Source organism: Saimiri boliviensis, chromosome 8, assembly GCF_048565385.1.
Source record: "Saimiri boliviensis isolate mSaiBol1 chromosome 8, mSaiBol1.pri, whole genome shotgun sequence".
In the NCBI taxonomy this organism is placed as follows: domain Eukaryota; kingdom Metazoa; phylum Chordata; class Mammalia; order Primates; family Cebidae; genus Saimiri; species Saimiri boliviensis.
The window spans coordinates 30,264,941-30,282,955 of NC_133456.1; the positions used below are offsets into that span (position 1 = coordinate 30,264,941).

The 18,015-nt window shown below is 39.2% G+C and overlaps 1 protein-coding gene across 7 annotated transcripts in view; it reads left to right on the top strand.

The window, feature by feature from the left end:
- Positions 1-18,015, top strand: part of POLQ (DNA polymerase theta) — a 103,626-nt gene that overhangs the window by 20,672 nt on the left and 64,939 nt on the right. For all 7 annotated transcript variants that reach the window (XM_074404282.1, XM_074404279.1, XM_074404285.1 and 4 more), the window contains 5 exons: positions 541-687; positions 2,666-2,878; positions 10,518-10,660; positions 11,673-11,877; positions 12,208-12,350. In XM_074404282.1, coding sequence (XP_074260383.1) covers positions 541-687; positions 2,666-2,878; positions 10,518-10,660; positions 11,673-11,877; positions 12,208-12,350 — 851 coding nt within the window. The remainder of the gene's footprint in view (positions 1-540; positions 688-2,665; positions 2,879-10,517; positions 10,661-11,672; positions 11,878-12,207; positions 12,351-18,015) is intronic.

Sequence of the window (18,015 nt, forward strand, 5' to 3'; positions counted from 1 at the left end):
GATTTAAAAATTCTTCATGCCCGGGCCGAGCGCGGTGGCTCACGGTTATAATCCCAGCACTTTGGGAGACCGAGGCAGGTGGATCACGAGGTCAAGAGATCGAGACCATCTTGGTCAGCAAGGTGAAACCCCGTCTCTACTAAAATTACAAAAATTAGCTGGGCATGGTGGTGCACGCCTGTAGTCCCAGCTACTCGGGAGGCTGAGGCAGGAGAATTGCTTGAACCCAGGAGGCGGAGGTTGCGGTGAGCCAAGATCGTGCCATTGCACTCCAGCCTGGGTAACAACAGCGAAACTCCATCTCAAAAAAAAAAAAAAAAAAAAAATTCTTCATGCCCAGGTCACATCCCACACCAATGACATAACAATGTCCAGGATTAAGAACCAGGCATCAGTATTTTTAAAAGATCTCCAGGGGATTATAGTATATTGCAGTTTCAGAACCATTTCCCTGTTATTAAGCTCTAGTATGATTTAGACAGATACCATTTAAAGAGCCTGAGCTAAAAGTGAACAGTGTTGATAATTTTTTTGTGACAGGATTGGTGATATCCTCAGAATTCCCACCAGTAATTCGGGAACAAAAAGACCTCCTGGAAGTGATGGATCAGTTAAGACGTTTGCCTTCAGGACTGGACTCTGTATTACAGAAAACTGTACCATGGGGAGTAGCATTTCATCATGCAGGTATTTCATGTTTATAATCTGTTATTAAGAAACCTCCAGAATTCTTCATACTGTCTTAACTTTTATATTTGTGTACATTTATTTCTTGTTAAACACACTTAATATACTTAGATTTCTTTTTAAGAAATTGTGTGGGCCAGGCGTGGCACCACTGCATTCCAGCCTGGGAGACAGGGAGAGACTCCATCTCAAAAAAAACAAAAAAGTAATTGTGTGGGCTGGGCATGGTGGCTCATGCCTGTGATCCCAGCACTCTGGGAGGCCAAAGCAAGTTGGTCACCTGAGGTCAGGAGTTCAAGACCAGCCTGGCCAACATGGCAAAACCCTGTCTCTACTAAAAATAGAAAAATTAGATAGGTGTTCTGGCAGGCACCTGTAATTCCAGCTCCTCGAGAGGCTGAAGCAGGAAGAATTGCTTGAACCTGGGAAGTGGTGGTTGCAGTGAGTTGAGATCATGCCATTGTACTCCAGCCTCGGGGACAGAGTGAAATTGTATGACAGATTAAACAAGAGTAAAATAAACATGCTTCAGTTTACTTATTTGTATATAGTGGTCTCCCCTTGTCCACTGAAGACCACCAGTGGATATCTGAAACCATGGATAGTACAAACCCTACATATGATGTTTTTTCATAACATGTTAAAAATTTTCAATGCATTTGAAATGTAGGTGTGTATGGGGGTATATATATTTATATAACTGGTGTATAGTCGTCCTTCTTTGTGGGGAATATGTTCCAATATCCTCAGTGAATGTTTAAAACCACGGATAGTACCAAACCCTCTATATACTACGTTCTTTCCTATATAGTCACATTGTATAGTGCAGCTAGTGTATACAGCATGGATACACTGAATAAAGGGATAATTCATGTCCTGTTTTAAACAGCATGCAATTTATAACTTATGAGTTGCTTATTTCTGGAATTTTCCTCTTTATATATTTGACTTTGGGCAGCTGAAACTGTGGAAAGCAAAACCACAGATGGGGGAAACTACTATTTATACACACACATGAAATTTACATTGTATATAACTTACGATGCATACTAAAAAAGTGAACAACGGTGTACCCATCACTTAATTTTAAAACTAGAACTCCAACCCTTTTAATTTTTAAATAAAATTGAAAATGAAGCAGGTAAGTATATATTCTGTACACTGTTTTTTGTTTACTCATGTTTTTATTCACATATATTTATGTCAGAAGTGTATCTGATCCCTGTGATGCATAGGCCCTGAAGATATATCAGTGAATAAGGCATGTTCCTACCCACAAGGAGTTCATTGTCTAGAAAAGCAGTTGGCAAGTTGTAGTCTGCTGGTCCAGTCTATCCTACCATATATTTTGGTAAATAAAGTTTTATTGGAACACATCCATGCCCATTTGTTCTCCTGCTGCTTTCATGTCACAGTGGCAGGGTCGAATAGTTGCAACAGAGATCTGCTGTTCCATAGGAACAGGAAAAGTTTGTAGACCCCTGCTCTATACAATAAGATAGAGGTATACTAGGGGCAGCAGATTATACTCTGTTGTTGTTGTTGTTGTTGTTTTAGACTGAGTCTCACTCTATTGCCCAGGCTGGAGTACAGTGGTGTGATCTCAGCTCACTGTAACCTCCACTTCCCACTCAAGTTTAGCTGGGATTACAGGCACCCACCACCGTGCACAGCTAATTTTTTATATTTTTAGTAGAGAAGGGTTTTCACCATGTTGGCCAGGCTGGCCTTGAACCTCTGACCACAAGTGATCCACCTGGCTCGGCGTCCCAAAGTGCTGGGATTACAGGCATGAGCCACCACACTCGGCCAGATTATACTCTTAAAGAGGTAGACTGTGATGACTCCTTTGTCAACAGTCATAGCAGTAGTTTCAGAAATCTTCAGAGGCTTGAAGCAGACTCTCAAATCCATTTGTGAATGATCAAGAACAACATTTTCATTATATATCTGTAAATACATGAAACCCTTTTTTTAGGTCTTACTTTTGAGGAGAGGGATATCATTGAAGGAGCCTTTCGTCAAGGTCTCATTCGGGTCTTGGCAGCAACTTCTACTCTTTCTTCTGGGGTGAATTTACCTGCACGTCGTGTGATTATTCGAACTCCTATTTTCGGTGGTCGACCTCTAGATATTCTTACTTATAAGCAGATGGTTGGTCGTGCTGGCAGGAAAGGAGTAGATACCATAGGTAAGTGAGTTTGAATTTAAATCTGGCGGCATTGCTAAAGGACAGTGTCTACTTGGAATTTGACTGGTGCCTGGCAACCGGTTTCTCATCATACTGTATTTCTTTATTATCCAATGCACTAATGTCATCATTTTTTATTCACTTAATATTTATAGTGAGTATGAGTTATAATTTTCATATATCATCAACTGTTGATTTTCTACAAATGTTAAATTAAGATTTTCTTTTGTATTCTATACAATAAAATGATTTAGTATTACGTAAATCAAGATGACTTCTTATTACTTAGCTGGAAGATGATTTTTAATTTCCAAGTATAGTCTACTCTTTAGCACTAATTAATTTTCACATAGGTTAGTTCTACTTAGGTGACTAGTCTTAGAAATCAGACAAGGATGGTGCGAAGCACCCTCACACTTTGGGAATAGGAACTTGGCATCCCATCTTTTTTCTCTAAATTGGTACTGGCTCTGAAAAAACACCTTTTCATTTTCTTACCTCGTACCAGCATGTTATGGTTTTATTGCTGGCAATCCAAACAAAAGTTTTATCTTAAGTAGTGAGGAAGAGGTCTGTTTGAATGTCAAAATGGCAGCAAATTTTATTTCTAATATGCTGTATCATTATATTTATAACTAACTCATTAGCCATCTAACATTAAAGAACCATGGGAGGAACATTCCCTGTCACTGTGTTTTTCTACTCTAGGACATAATTGACACCAGTATTTTATTAGGTATATCAGAAAAAAAAAAAAAACCAGGTAACCAGTTTTGTGGCTATTGAAGAGAAATTAGGTAATCCAGGAGAATAAGGAAAGTGGATGGGAAATGGATATTTTGGGCACAGGAGGCCAGGTAGTACATTGAGGAAGTAACTTTTAGAATAAACTGACTTGTCACATCAAGTCCCCAAATACGTCAATTATCATTATTCATGGATTCCATATTTGAATTTTCCCACTTAACAGAATTTATTCAGAATCCCGAAATTAATACCTCTGGGGCTTTTGCAGGGATGTGCAGATCTGTGGAAAATTGGTGTCTTTCCAAGCACACTTTACCTGTTACAATTGAACAAGCCAAAGCTCTGCCTTCTTGATTCAGCTCTTATACTGTGAACAAGCTTGCTTTTAATGGGCTAGTTAGTGCCACATTTTTGTGCTTTTAGCCGATGATTTCGCTGTTAACATGACCTCCTAAGCAAAGTATGAAATGCTGTCTAATGCTCCTAGTGCATTAAGGCTGTGCTGTGCCTTATAGAGAAAATATGTGATAAGCTTTCTTTAGGCATGAGTTATAATGCCATTGGCTAGAGCTCAATATAAACAACTACATATATTAAATAAGATGTCTTTATACAAAAACATGCATGAAACAAGGTTTTGTATTGATTAAGTGATGAAAATGTTTTTACTAGAGACTTGCAGAAAACTAATCATCTATGTTCCTTGGCAGAATAATCAGTATTCTGTGTTTGTGGCAACTTTGTAGAACGTGACTACCACAAATACCAAACATTGACCATAATTTATTGGTAACTGGGTTAGTTAGAATATAAATTCACTGCTATAACAAAAACTAATACAATAGGTGTTTAACAAGATTTCTTTCTCACGTAACAGCAAAATTGTAAGTAATCTAGGCCTTATGTGATGGCTGTAGTGTGTCAGAGACCTAGTCTTCTACTTTGTTTTAACATTTTCAGCAATATAGTTTCTATCCTCAGTATTAAGTTGGCTAGTCCAGTCTCTCTCATCACATCTGCATTTCAGCCCTCAGGAAGCGGAGATGAGAAAGCAAAGAACACATCCTGCCTTTTAAGGCCACTCATTCACATGGTTACATTCCCCAACTGTAAGAGAGGCTGGGAAATACAATCTTTAGCCCAGGTGGCCGTGCACCCAACTAATACTTAAGGAAGAAAGAAGACACTGATGGCTATTGGAACAGCTTTCAGTCTCAGCCCCAGTAATAAGTGACCCATTTATAATCCCCGAAGGGCATTGGTCTGCCTTTCTTTTAAGCCCTGAAAATCTTGATGATTTTTTAAAAAACCTTCTAATTTGTTAGATTTTTCCTACAACTGACATCAGAGCAGTTTATCCTGTTTCTCTCTTACTTTACCTACAAAATATGCAGATGACCTGTACATGCTTAAGAAGCGTTGGAGGAAGAGAGTGAGACTCTTCCTTCCCATTCCTATTTGCCTACCTCTGCCCATCCCCAATTCTCAGTGGACTCATACTCTGGGGAATGGAGTATAAGTTCATTTTACTCAGATATTCTTCTTTCAGGGACAGAGGGTCTTTTAGTTAACATAGAAGATAAAGAGAAATAAGATAAGATCTTATTTGCTTTTCTATGTTCTTAGCTTGTGTTTATTATGGGAAAGAAAAATTGGAAAGTCACTGCCCTGGGCTAATGATCAAGTCTTAAATCACAACATTCAAGCAGAACTAAAATATATTGTAATTAGTTCATTTCTGAGGTCTTGAAGACTTCCAAGCTTTTGACCTTGCATATCATTGTATTTCAGGATGCCATATGACTTGCTCCTAACTTCAAGCTAGTGAGGAATGTAGGAATATGGTGTTTTATAGTGACTGTGGAGATTTAAATACTTGGTCATGCTTTTTGTATTGTGTAGCATCATTGTAAATTCTGTGCACTTTATAAGTGATATTAATATTTCCTGGACAACACACGGTGTTTTATTTAGATAACACTTTAATCTTCCCATAGACTACATAGAAGCTTCCAGTGTAGGATGATGGTACATTGTGCCAGAATAGCAATTTGCAAGTTCAGCAGTAATAAATTATTTGATTCTAAATAATTTCAACTCCCTCTTGTGATGTGGATGAGACCTCCCAGACAGGTGGTTGCAGGAACCTGTATGTATATACTGACGTTCATTTGGACATTTCATAAACCTTGCCCATTCAGAAAAAGGTTAGTTTGTTTTGTTGAAGAATCAAAGCCTGGAAGACCTTTAAGCAGCCCACAGTGGCTTGTTATCTTGCTGCTAATGCTAGTTGATTCATTTTCTTTTTTTTTTCTTTCTTTTTTTTTTTTTTTTTTTTTTTGAGACAGAGTTTTGCTCTTGTTACCCAGGCTGGAGTGCAATGGCGCAATCTGGCTCACTGCAACCTCCGCCTCCTGGGTTCAGGCAATTCTCCTGCCTCAGCCTCCTGAGTAGCTGGGATTACAGGCACGAGTCACCATGCCCAGCTAATTTTTTGTATTTTTAGTAAAGATGGGGTTTCACCATGTTGACCAGGATGGTCTCGATCTGTCGACCTCATGATCCACCCGCCTCGGCCTCCCAAAGTGCTGGGATTACAGGCTTGAGCCACCGCGCCTGGCCAAGTTGATTCATTTTCTAGGTAACTTATATGTGTGTGTGTGTTTCGTTAAGCTGGGCTGTTTTGTAACCATTGCAAGAGCCAGGGGTTACAGTCATGTGATATTTTTTAAATTGGATATTGACAAATTATGATTGTATATATTTATGAGGTACAGGTTGATACTATATGTATGCAATACAGAATGATGGAATTAAGTCAATTAACATACCATCACCCCCAAATACTTAGCATTTATTCTTTCTAACTGAAACACTGTACTCTTTGGCCATCCCCATCCTCCAGCTCTCTGGTCTCTCTTTCTTCTGCTTGATTGAGCCTCTACTAAAGCTTTGATTGCGTTTTTCACTTCAGTCATTGTATTCTTCATCTCTAGGATTTCTCTTTTGTTTTTATTGTTTCTATTCTTTGTCAAACTTCTTATTTTGTGTATTGTTTTCCAAATTTTATTTATTTTTTTATCCATATATCCTTGTAATTCATTGGACTTTTTATAGAGAATTATTCGGTATTCTTTCTCATTTCACAGATCTTCATTTCTTTAGGGTTCATTGTTGGAGCTTTGTTAGTTTCTTTCGAAGGTATCTTGGTTTCCTGGTTCTTTGTGATCTGTGTTCCTGTGTTGGTATCTGCACATTTGAGAGGACAGCTACCTCTTTGGCTTGTATAGGTGTTCTTTTGCAGGGACAGAACTTCACTTGTCTAGCTTTTGATTCTGAATAAGCCAACTGGTAGCAGCTTTGAGGAGGCAAAGCTTGCCTTTGGGTTCTGTAAATAGTTGGGCTGCTGCCTTTGTTCTGAGTCTGAATGGGACTGCTGCCTGGGCCCTGCTTTCAGGTGAACCCACTAGCTGACCTGTGTAATCAGGCAGAGTTCCTGGGCTGCAGGGTGTATCCCTATGTGAGATCTGCACTTGGACAGTGTTGCAGGCTGGGCCGTGAGGTTAGGCGGAGTTGCTGTTCTGGACCAGCTGCAATGCTCAGGGGAAATGCATGATTGAGCATGGTGGCTCGTGCCTGTAATCCCAGAGACTTGGGAGGCTGAGATGGGAGGATTACTTGAACCTGGGAGTTTGAGGCTTCAGTGGGTTATGATCATGCCACCACAGTCCAGTGTGAGTGACAGAGATCCCACCTCTAAAAATAAAATAATAAATGCACATCTGAGGTCTGCCTCCCTGCCTAGGTAGGACCTTAGAGTGGGCTTTGAGACTGAACCGAGGGCTATTCCATCTGTGGCAGAACTAGTCTCTGCAATTTGCAAAAATACACTATGTTAGGCATCTTCCACCTGGGACAGGTTCTTGAGGCTGAGCGGAGCACTGTTTAAAATCCCAGGTTTGGGGTAACTCCCCCTGCTGCTTTCTAAAATACACTGTGATGATCAGCTCCCTTCCTGGGCAGGGTTTGTCATGAGCTTTGAGGCTGGTCCTGTAGGATGGCTACCTAAAGATTCAAACCAGGTGGAATTTCCTACCACTTCTGGAAGTGATCAGCTCGACTTTGTGGTGGGCTATACTGTTGGCTGGTATCTCTGATTGGGCACCACCGCTGGCAGGTACACAGAGCTACCACCAAGGTCGGCATGCTGGTGGACGTGAGCTCTGCCTCCTTGCTTTGCTTCTGCCTGGTCCGAGGTGATCTAGCTGTGCTGTTACCCAGGGTGTTCTCTGTGAGGTGAGACTGGAGCTGGCTTCTTGGGAAGCCTCTTGGAATGCTAAGAAAGCTATGTGTTTGCCTCTGGTTCTCTTTTTCCACTGTGGAAGCTGGGAGTCCTGGGGATTCCTTTCTGTGTGGTACTATGCTGACTTGGGGGAGTGCAAGGGGTGATGCAGTCAAAGTGAGATAGTTTCTCTTAAATATCTTGAAAATTTTATTTGATTTTGTAGTCCATGCAGAAATTTGGGACTTATTCCCAAGTTTTGGGTGAGGGAGGGTTTGGTTGTTATTCATTTTTTGTTTTTTGACACGGAGTTTCACTCTTGTTGCCCAGGTAGAGTACATGGCACAATCTCGGCTTACTGCAGCCTCTGCCTCCTGAGTTAAGCCTCTGCCTTACTCCTGCCTTAGCCTCTCAAGTTGTTGGGATTACAGGCATGTGCCACTACACCTGGTTTATTTTGTATTTTTAGTAGAGACAGGGTTTCACCGTGTTGGTCTGTTTGGTCTCGAACTCCTGATCTCAGGTGATCCACCCACCTTAAGCCTTTCACAGTTCTGGGATTACAGGTGTGAGCCACTGTTCATGGCCTTTTTTAATTTTAATTTTTATTTATTTTATTTTTTTTGAGATGAAATTTTGCTCTTGTTGCTCAGACTGATGGAGTGCAGCAGCCCAGTGTAGGCTCACTGCAATCACTACCTCCTGGGTTCGAGCTGTTCTCGGGCCTCAGCCTCCTGAGTAGCTGGGATTGCAGGCATCTGCCACCATGCCCCGCTAAATTTTGTATTTTTAGTAGTGATGGGGTTTCACCATGTTGGCAAGGCTGGTCTCAAACTCCTGATCTCAGGTGATCCACCTGTTTCGGCCTCCCAAAGTGTTGCGATTACAGGCACGAGCCACTGCACCAAGCAGTTTTGTTTTCACAAAGGTGTTCTTGTCTGCAGATAGAAGCTAGTTCAAGCTTCTGGGGAGGAAGGTACTAAAGCCTCCTGTTCCACCATCTTGCTGATGTCTTGTTTCACTTTTTCAATGGTGCCTATCTTTATAATCCTTTCTGGGATAAATAGCCAGTTATCATCGAATTTATATTCCCTTTATCCTATCTTGATTCTCAGTGTGGCAGTTGGAAAGCATAATCTATACCTTCTCTTTGCCTGGGGTAGTGAGTACATTCAACACTGTGCCAGTTTTGTTTTTATTTTTTAAAAAGTGTCCTTCGTTTGGCTTTTTTAACCTCTTACCTGTTTTCCGCAGTATTGGATTCATTTTTGAAGAAAAGTTATTATTCTTTCTAGTCATAATTGTTGCAATAACAGTTTGTATTTATTCAAATCATATACTTGCATATGGTTTTAACATATAAGTGCTTTCATGTGTGTTCACTTGATTGTCACAATAAAGCATTTAGATTAGTAAATGTTGTAATAAATTTTAGGTATCTACAAGTATTTGAATTTATTTTATCATCTTTAACTAGTAAAACTTTACATTTGCATTTTACTTTACAGGTTTGAAAGTACCTCTATTAATTACTTCATTATTCAATAATAATGGTTAATCCTGTAGGGGAAGAAAAAGACTTCTCTACTTTCTTAGGTTCTGCAGTTGGGACCTGCTAATTAAATTAACAGAAAGATTAACAGGAGAAAAGGCGTATAAACTTAATTTGATGCTAGTATTTTAATTTTTTTTTTTTTTTTTTTTTTTTTTTGAGACGGAGTTTCGCTCTTGTTACCCAGGCTGGAGTGCAATGGCGCGATCTTGGCTCACCGCAACCTCCGCCTCCTGGGTTCAGGCAATTCTCCTGTCTCAGCCTCCTGAGTAGCTGGGATTACAGGCACGCACCACCATGCCCAGCTAATTTTTAGTATTTTTAGTAGAGACGGGGTTTCACCATGTCGACCAGGATGGTCTCGATCTCTTGACCTCGTGATCCACCCGCCTCAGCCTCCCAAAGTGCTAGGATTACAGGCTTGAGCCACCGCGCCCGGCGTTAGTATTTTAATTTTTATGTGCTTGGAAGCCATTATAGAAAAGGACTGAAAACCTGAGAAACTGTTAAACCTGGAATTTTACGTAACATTTTAACAATGGGCAGTAAATTGTGGAGAATTGACAAAAAGGTTAAGGTATCTGGGCTTCTAGGGGCAACAGATTATGAGAAGATAAATATATGGGGAGAACTAATGGAAGATAGAAGTTATTTTAGTAGAATTTGTCTGTGCAGACCCATCTCAGTGCTGAACTGTCTCCAGTGATAAGGGTTGTTGTCCTGTATGGGAGAGGGAAGGGGAAATTTCATCACAAAGGGGAAAATTCATTCTTGCTTTTAGGCAGATAGGGAGAGGACAGAGTTCTTTCTGTGTTTGCTGCTTCCCAGTGGCCTTCAGCTCAAAATAATCATTACTCTAGTGGCATATTTGGGAGTAGCATATTCTGATCCCCTTCTGTGCAAAGTTCAGAAAATAAAAATAGCCATAATTTTATCAGTATAACAACCGCTATCATCTCTTGTCTCCTTTTAAATAAGTAAGGCAACTTAAAATTTCTTTAGCTGATATCTTACAGAACTATACTGGGATTTTGCAAATGCATGTCTTTCGGTTATAGGTGAGAGTATCTTAATTTGTAAGAACTCTGAGAAATCAAAAGGCATAGCTCTCCTTCAGGGATCTCTAAAGCCTGTTTGCAGCTGTCTGCAAAGACGAGAAGGAGAAGAAGTAACTGCCAGCATGATACGAGCTATTCTGGAGGTAAAAGAGGTTACTATATTACCATTTGCTCTTTTATGCCTAAATTAAAGTGGTAAAATATTAGTATATGAAAATCTTAGCTTTATGGGTTTTTCTAGTTTTTGTTTTGTTTTGTTTTTGGTTTTTTTGAGATAGAGTCTCTGTTGTCCAGGCTGGAGTGAAATGGCATGATCTCAGCTCACTGCAACGTCCTTCTCCCAGGTTCAAGTGATTCTCCTGCCTCAGCCACCCAAGTAGCTGGGATTACAAGTGCACACCACCGTCTCCGGCTAATTTTTGTACTTTTAGTAGAGACAGGGTTTCACCATGTTGGCCACGCTGGTCTTGAACTCCTGACCTCAGGTGATCTCCTTCCTTGGTCTCTTAAAGTGCTAGGATTACTGGCCACTGCGCCTGGTGCTTTATGTTTTTGGTTTTTTTTGAGATGGAGTCTCGCCCTGTCACCTAAAATTTCAGATGGATTTAATGCTTCATTTATTTTTCTTTACAAGAAAATATTTTATCTACTTTAAGGAGAACTTTTCTGTTGTCATTAGGTGTTCAACAGTTACAGTGACTGCTGACGGAAGAGTTAATAAATGATCTCTACATTAAGATTCTAAAAACTTCTGTTTTTTTTTTGAGATGTAGTCTCGCTTTGTTGCCCTCAGGCTGGAGTGCAGTGGCTTGATCTTGGCTCACCACAACCTCCACCTCCCAGGTTCAAGCGATTCTCCTGCCTCAGCCTCTTGAGTACTGAGATTACAGGCGAACGCCACCACGCCTGGCTAATTTTTTTGTTTTTAGCAGTAACAAGGTTTCACCATGTTGGCCAAACTTGTCTTGAACTCCTGACCTTGTGATCTGCCTGCCTCGGTCTACCAAAGTGCTGGGATTACAGGCGTGAGCCACCATGCCTGAACCATTCTAAGAAAATTTTAAAAAATGAGAATGGAATCGCTTTCTTTCTTTTATCCAGAGGGCTGCATGTTTTAGTAAAAAGTTACAGAATTTTTCAAATATTTTCTTTCAGATAATAGTTGGTGGAGTGGCAAGTACATCACAAGATATGCATACTTACGCTGACTGTACGTTTTTGGCTGCAAGTATGAAGGAAGGGAAGCAAGAAATTCAGAAAAATCAAGAGTCTGCTCAGGTTGAAGCAATTGAGGCCTGTGTCATGTGGCTGTTAGAAAATGAATTCATCCAGATTACAGAAGCCAGTGATGGAACAGAAGGTAAGTGTGACTTCTCAGTTGCAATTTACTCACTTTTTCATCTTTGGTGAGTGTATGACTGCTCAGTAAATGGAAATTGTCTTTTCATGTAGTATAACAGGAAATTGATTTTTTGAGCAGTGTATCAACTCATTTTTAGTAAATCAGTATTGTATTTAGCAACTTCAGACAATTATTATAGAGCCTGCTCATACATTTTCATGCACTGGATAAGGTATTATTTGTAAAATTTATCCGCTGAAAGGGTTAGCTTTGGAATACAGAAAGATAGTATTTTGTTTTGTTTTATTTTGAATGTTCCTCTCTTTCTTCACCTTAACCCTAAACCAGGAAAGGTGTATCATCCAACACATCTTGGTTCGGCTACTCTTTCTTCTTCACTTTCTCCAGCTGATACTTTAGATATTTTTGCTGACCTGCAAAGAGCAATGAAGGGCTTTGTTTTAGAGAATGATCTTCATATTGTCTACCTGGTAAGTTCTGTTGACTTAACGATTATGTTTGTGAAAATAGGGAGAAAAGATAGATACAGAATCCTAACATCAAAGATACCCTAACAAAACATCTTGTCTGTTTTCCTTGACTAGGTTAGTACTGGTGGGAATAGAGAGGAAGTAAGAAGAGAATTGTTTTAAAATAACAGTCTAAATGTTCTAGTTACCTTTTAATTTATTTTCTACAACTTCCTTTCAAAAAAGATTTGAGTTGGTTTATAAATATATATATATGAAATATATATACATATGAACAGCAAAGGAGAATGGGATATCAGAAAATTAAAGATAAGATCATGATATAAAACTTAAGCAAAGGTTGGGACACAAACATGCATGCCATTAATTCATGTCCAATGCTGGTGTCCTCTTTGATTCTGGGTTTTCTAGCAACTAAAAGAAAGAGGGAAGCTTGATTAGTCTTAATATTCGTAAGATAAAATAAAAAACAAGTTTAGGAAAAACATTGCATTTCCCTGCATAAGAGAAATTTAGTCCTATAATTATATTTTGCAACTTAACATTGTTGGTAAAAATCTCTATAATAAATGCAATAAGTAATTTTAAAAGTTTGTTTAAATTAGACTAGAATGCTCTATGAATACTATTTTGTATAACAGAGATTTTGATAAAAATTGGATAGTGTTTGAGGTCATATTCTTTGGCAAGAACCTGATCAGAAATCATTAATTTTGTCAGTTAAGAGCAGATGCATGCATTTTGATAAGCAAGGGAGAGAGGGAGGTGAGTACAATTGAAATTCTCATTAGAATAAAGGGGGCTTATCAGGAAATGTGTTTCAGTAAAAGACACTAAGTAGTAAGCACAGGGGATATGTCTAGACTGTCAATTTTCTTTTCTTACAAACACGTATAATACGTCGGTGATAATAGGCTCAAAGGTCTGTGCCCAAGAATGCAGCTGGGAGGAATGTCAAAGCAGGTCTCACCAGTCATCTATCATGGCCTTAAAAATAAGTCTCATTTAGGCCGGGCGCGGTGGCTCAAGCCTGTAATCCCAGCACTTTGGGAGGCCGAGGCTGGTGGATCACAAGGTCAAGAGATCGAGACCATCTTGGTCAACATGGTGAAACCCCGTCTCTACTAAAAATATAAAAAAGTAGCTGGGCATGGTGGCACATGCCTGTAATCCAAGCTACTCAGGAGGCTGAGGCAGGAGAATTGCCTGAACCCAGGAGGCGGAGGTTGCGGTGAGCCGAGATTAAGCCATTGCACTCCAGCCTGGGTAACAAGAGCGAAACTCCGTCTCAAAAAAAAAAAAAAAAATAAGTCTCATTTATTATACAGCAGCTGATTGTGGGCTCTAGGGTCAGACTGCCTTAGTTCAGCTTTCAGCCTCATCTCTTAGTAATTGTACAACCTCGATTAAGTACTTAACCTCTCTTAAGATTCCATTTTCTTACTTGTAAAATGGAGATAACAATACTCACCTTAGGGCTGATAGTCAACATTATCTATTATTTCTAGTAAATTTTCCCATAAACATTATGTAAGTCATTTGCCAAATTCCCTAACTATTCCTGTCTCCTCTTTAAAACATGTAGACTCTTGGCACTGTTCGTACGCTGAATGCTTGTGATTAGTGGTCTTGTTTACTTCTCTCACAGTTCAAGTTGGATGCCCTTCAGGAGTTAGTTGTGTTCCCAAACTTGTTCATGCCAGTTTGCTTCTGAGAAAATTAGGCTGAGGCAGAAGGATCACCTGAGGCCAGGAGTTTGAGAACAGCCTGGGCAACAGAATAAGAATCTGTCTCTACCCTAAAAAATTAAAAATTAGTTGTGTGGTGGTGCATGTCAGTAGTCCCAGCTACTCAGAGAGGCATAGGCAAGAGAATCACTTCAGCCCAGGAGTTCTGGGTTATAGTGAGCTATGATCACGCCACCATACTTCAGCCGTGGTGACAGCAAGAGACCTCGTGTCTTAAAAACCAACAAAAATGAGTGAGATAACTGAAAGCTCTGAGAAAAAGTTACAGGAATCTAGACAGGGAAGAAAACAAAAGGATACTGCCCAAAGTTTATTTTGCAATTATCTTTAATTTCTTTTCTTTCTTTTTTTTTGTGGGGGGGTAGAGTCTCATTCTGTCACCCATGCTGGAGTGCAGTGGCACAACCTTGTCTCATTGCCACCTCTGCCTCCCAGGTTCAAGTGATTCTTGTTCCTCAGTCTCCCAAGTAGCTAGGACTACAGGTGCATGCCACCACACCTGACTAATTTTTGTATTTTTAGTAGAGATGGGGTTTTACCATGTTGGCCGGGCTGGTCTCAAAGTCCTGACTTTAAGTGATCCACCTGCCTTGGCCTCCCAAAGTGCTGGGATTACAGGTGTGAGCCATCACACCCAGCCAATGATTATCTTTAATTTCTAACTTCACATTACAAAACAGAAACTGGATTTCTTAGACAATGTATTGTGGTTATGGTTTGACTAAGAAAGCCATGGTAAATTCCAGTCAACAAACTCATGCTCAAAAGGCCTTGACCCCTAGCTCATTGGCAATTATGTTTTAGGTTAGACAAAACATTTTGTGTTTGCATGTGTTATTTTATGTTTTAAATATATAAAGCATTTCTGTGATTCAAAAGTCAGAACTATATCAACAGGAATAATCAGAGAAGTCTGACTCCTATATCCATCCCTTGCATGTCTTTCCACCCACCTTTCAGAGATGACTATTTTCATTCATTTTTTTAATGTATGTTTTCTCTTCTTCCCTTTTTTTTTTTTTTTTTTTTTGTGATGGAGTCTTGCTCTGTAGCCCAGACTGGAGGGCAGTGGCATGATCTCGGCTCACTGTACAACCTCTGCCTCCCTGGTCCCAGTTAAAGCAATTCTTCTACCTCAGCCTCCCAAGTAGCTGGGATTACAGGCATGAGCCACCATGCCTAGCTAATCTTTATATTTTTTAGCAGAGACAGGGTTTCACCATGTTGGCCAGTCTCGTCTTGAACTCCTGACCTCATGATCCACCTGCCTCGGCCTCCCAAAGTGCTGGGATTACAGGTATGAGCCACTGCGCCTGGCTACAAAAATTATCAAGCATATTCTTCACTTTTTTATACAGCAGGTAGCATGCTGTGTACAGTCTTCTATACCTTTTTTTTTCTTAACAGTATGTTTTGGAAATCACTTCATATCAATTCATTTTTTATTCTTTTTCATAGCTCTACAATTCTGTTGTGTAGGTGGATGTATCATTGTTTATGCTATCAGTTCCCTATTGATGGACATTTGGATTGTTTTCAATATTTTGTTGTGGCAAATGATGCTGCAGTAAATAACGTGGTACACACAGTGTTTAGTTTTTATGGAGGTATCTCTTTAGGAAAGACTTCTGGAAGTGCAGTTGCTGGGTAAAATGTAAAACCATAAGTGGTTTTGGTTTTGCAAAGTTGACCCCTGTAGAGTTTGTATTATTTTCCAGTTTTACCAGTGATATATGAGAGTAATTGTTTTTCAAGGCCTCACAAGTAGAGAGTATATTGTTAAGCTTTTGTATTTTTGAGTGTAGTTTTAATTTACATTTTTTACATTATGAGTAAATTTGGACATTTTCCTCATTTATATAAAATGTGCAGAATGACAGTCTATAGAAACAAAAAGCACATTTAGTGCATTAGTAGTTACCCAGGGCTGGGGGGGAGTATGAGGAGGTTAGATGAAAATGGGGGGTGATTGCTGATGGGTATAGGGCCCCTCACTTCCCTCTCCAGTGAATTGTCCATGTCTTTTGCTCATTTTTCTGTTGTATTTTTTTTTTAAGTTTTAAACTTTTTATATATGTTAGGGAGATTGGTGCTTTGTGGTATAAGTAGAAGGATTTTCCTCTTGGTTTTTCACTTTTCTTTTGTCTTTGCTTATTGTATGTTTTATCTCACATTTAAAAAAAAATACAGTTGAATTTATGGATTTTTGAATTAGTGAGAACTTTTTTTGCTCTGAGATTATCAAGGAATTCACCCACATTTTCTTCAAGTAATTGTATAGTTGTGGTCTCCCATTTGAGCTCTGCTTCATTTGGAGTGTATTCTGGTATATGGTTCTTCAGTTTAATGTTTTTTTTCAAAATGGCTATATGTAATCTCAGCATCATTTATTAAATGGTTAATTTACATAATGACTCAAGATGGCAACTTTTATCTTCTGTATTAATTTCCATTTGTATTTGGATATATTTCTAATTTCCAGTTGTTATTGTATATATTTCTGTTTCACTTCTTAGCCTGACAAAAGTCCAGTTTTACTGATTTTTGTGCCAGTATCTCTGTTTTCATTAAAAACTTTCTGGTACAGCAAGTTTCTCTTCATCACTTTCCTTTTTCAATGTTCATAGCTATTCTTGTTGGCTTACTGTATTAGTCCATTCTCACACTGCTATAAAGAAATACTGGGAGACTCGGTAATTTATAAAGAAAAGAGGTTTAATTGACTCATGATTCTGCAGGTTGTACAGGAAGCACAGTGGCTTCTTCTGGGGAAGCCTCAGAAAGCTTCCAGTGATGGCAGAAGGTGAAGGGGAAGCAGGCACATGTTATGTGGCTGGCGCAACAGGAAGAGAGAGAGAGAGAGGTGGGAGGTGCCACACACGTTTAAACAACCAAATCTTGAGAAGTCATTATTGCAACGGCCGCACCAAGGCGGATGGTGTGAAACCATTAGAAACCCATCCTCATGATCCAATCACCTGCAACCAGGCCCCATCTCCAGCATTGGGGATTACATTTCAACATGAAATTCGGTGGGGACACATATCTAAACTATATAAGTCTACCTGTGGGCCCCTAAATCTCATGACCTTCTCATATTCCAAAATACAATCATCCCTTCTCAATGGTCCCCCAAAGTCTTAACACATTCCATCATTAACTCAAAAGTCCAAAGCCTTATCTGAGACAAGCTAGTCCTTTCCACCTATGAGCCTGTGAAATAAAAGAAACTAAATTACTCCCAAGATGCAATGGGGATATAGGCACTGGGTAAATACTTTAATCCCAAAAGGGAGTATCTGACTTGATCAGGTTGTATAATTCTTTTTTATGTTGCTGGATTTGGTTTGCTAGTATTTTATTGAGAATCATTGCAGATGTTTCATCTATATTTATAAGATGCATTGACCTGTAGTTCTCTTTTCTCATGATGTCTTTGTGTGGTTTTGGAGTAATACTAACTTCACAATATGAATTAGGATGTATTTCTTCCTCTTCTGTTTGTTTGTTTGAATAATTTGTTAAAGATTGCTATTAATTGTTATTTAACTGTTTTGTAGATTTCACCAGTCAAGCCATCTGGGCCTGGGCTTTTCTTTGGAGTAAATGTTTTGATGATTAATTTAATCTCTTTACTTGTTATAACTATTCAGAGTTTCTATTTTTTCTTGAATGGTTTTGGGTAGTTTGCATATTTCCAGGAAATAGTCCATGTAGATTATCTAATTTGTTGGCATTTAGTTGTTCATAGTATTTCCTTATAATCCTTTTTATGTATGTAAGGATGATGGTTTCTCTTTTATTCTTGATTTTAGTAATTTGAATCTTCTCACATTATTTCTTAATCAGTCCAGCTAAATATTTTTCATTTTGTTCTCTCTTCATTCTTGTCTGTTTTTGCTTAATTGATTTTCTCT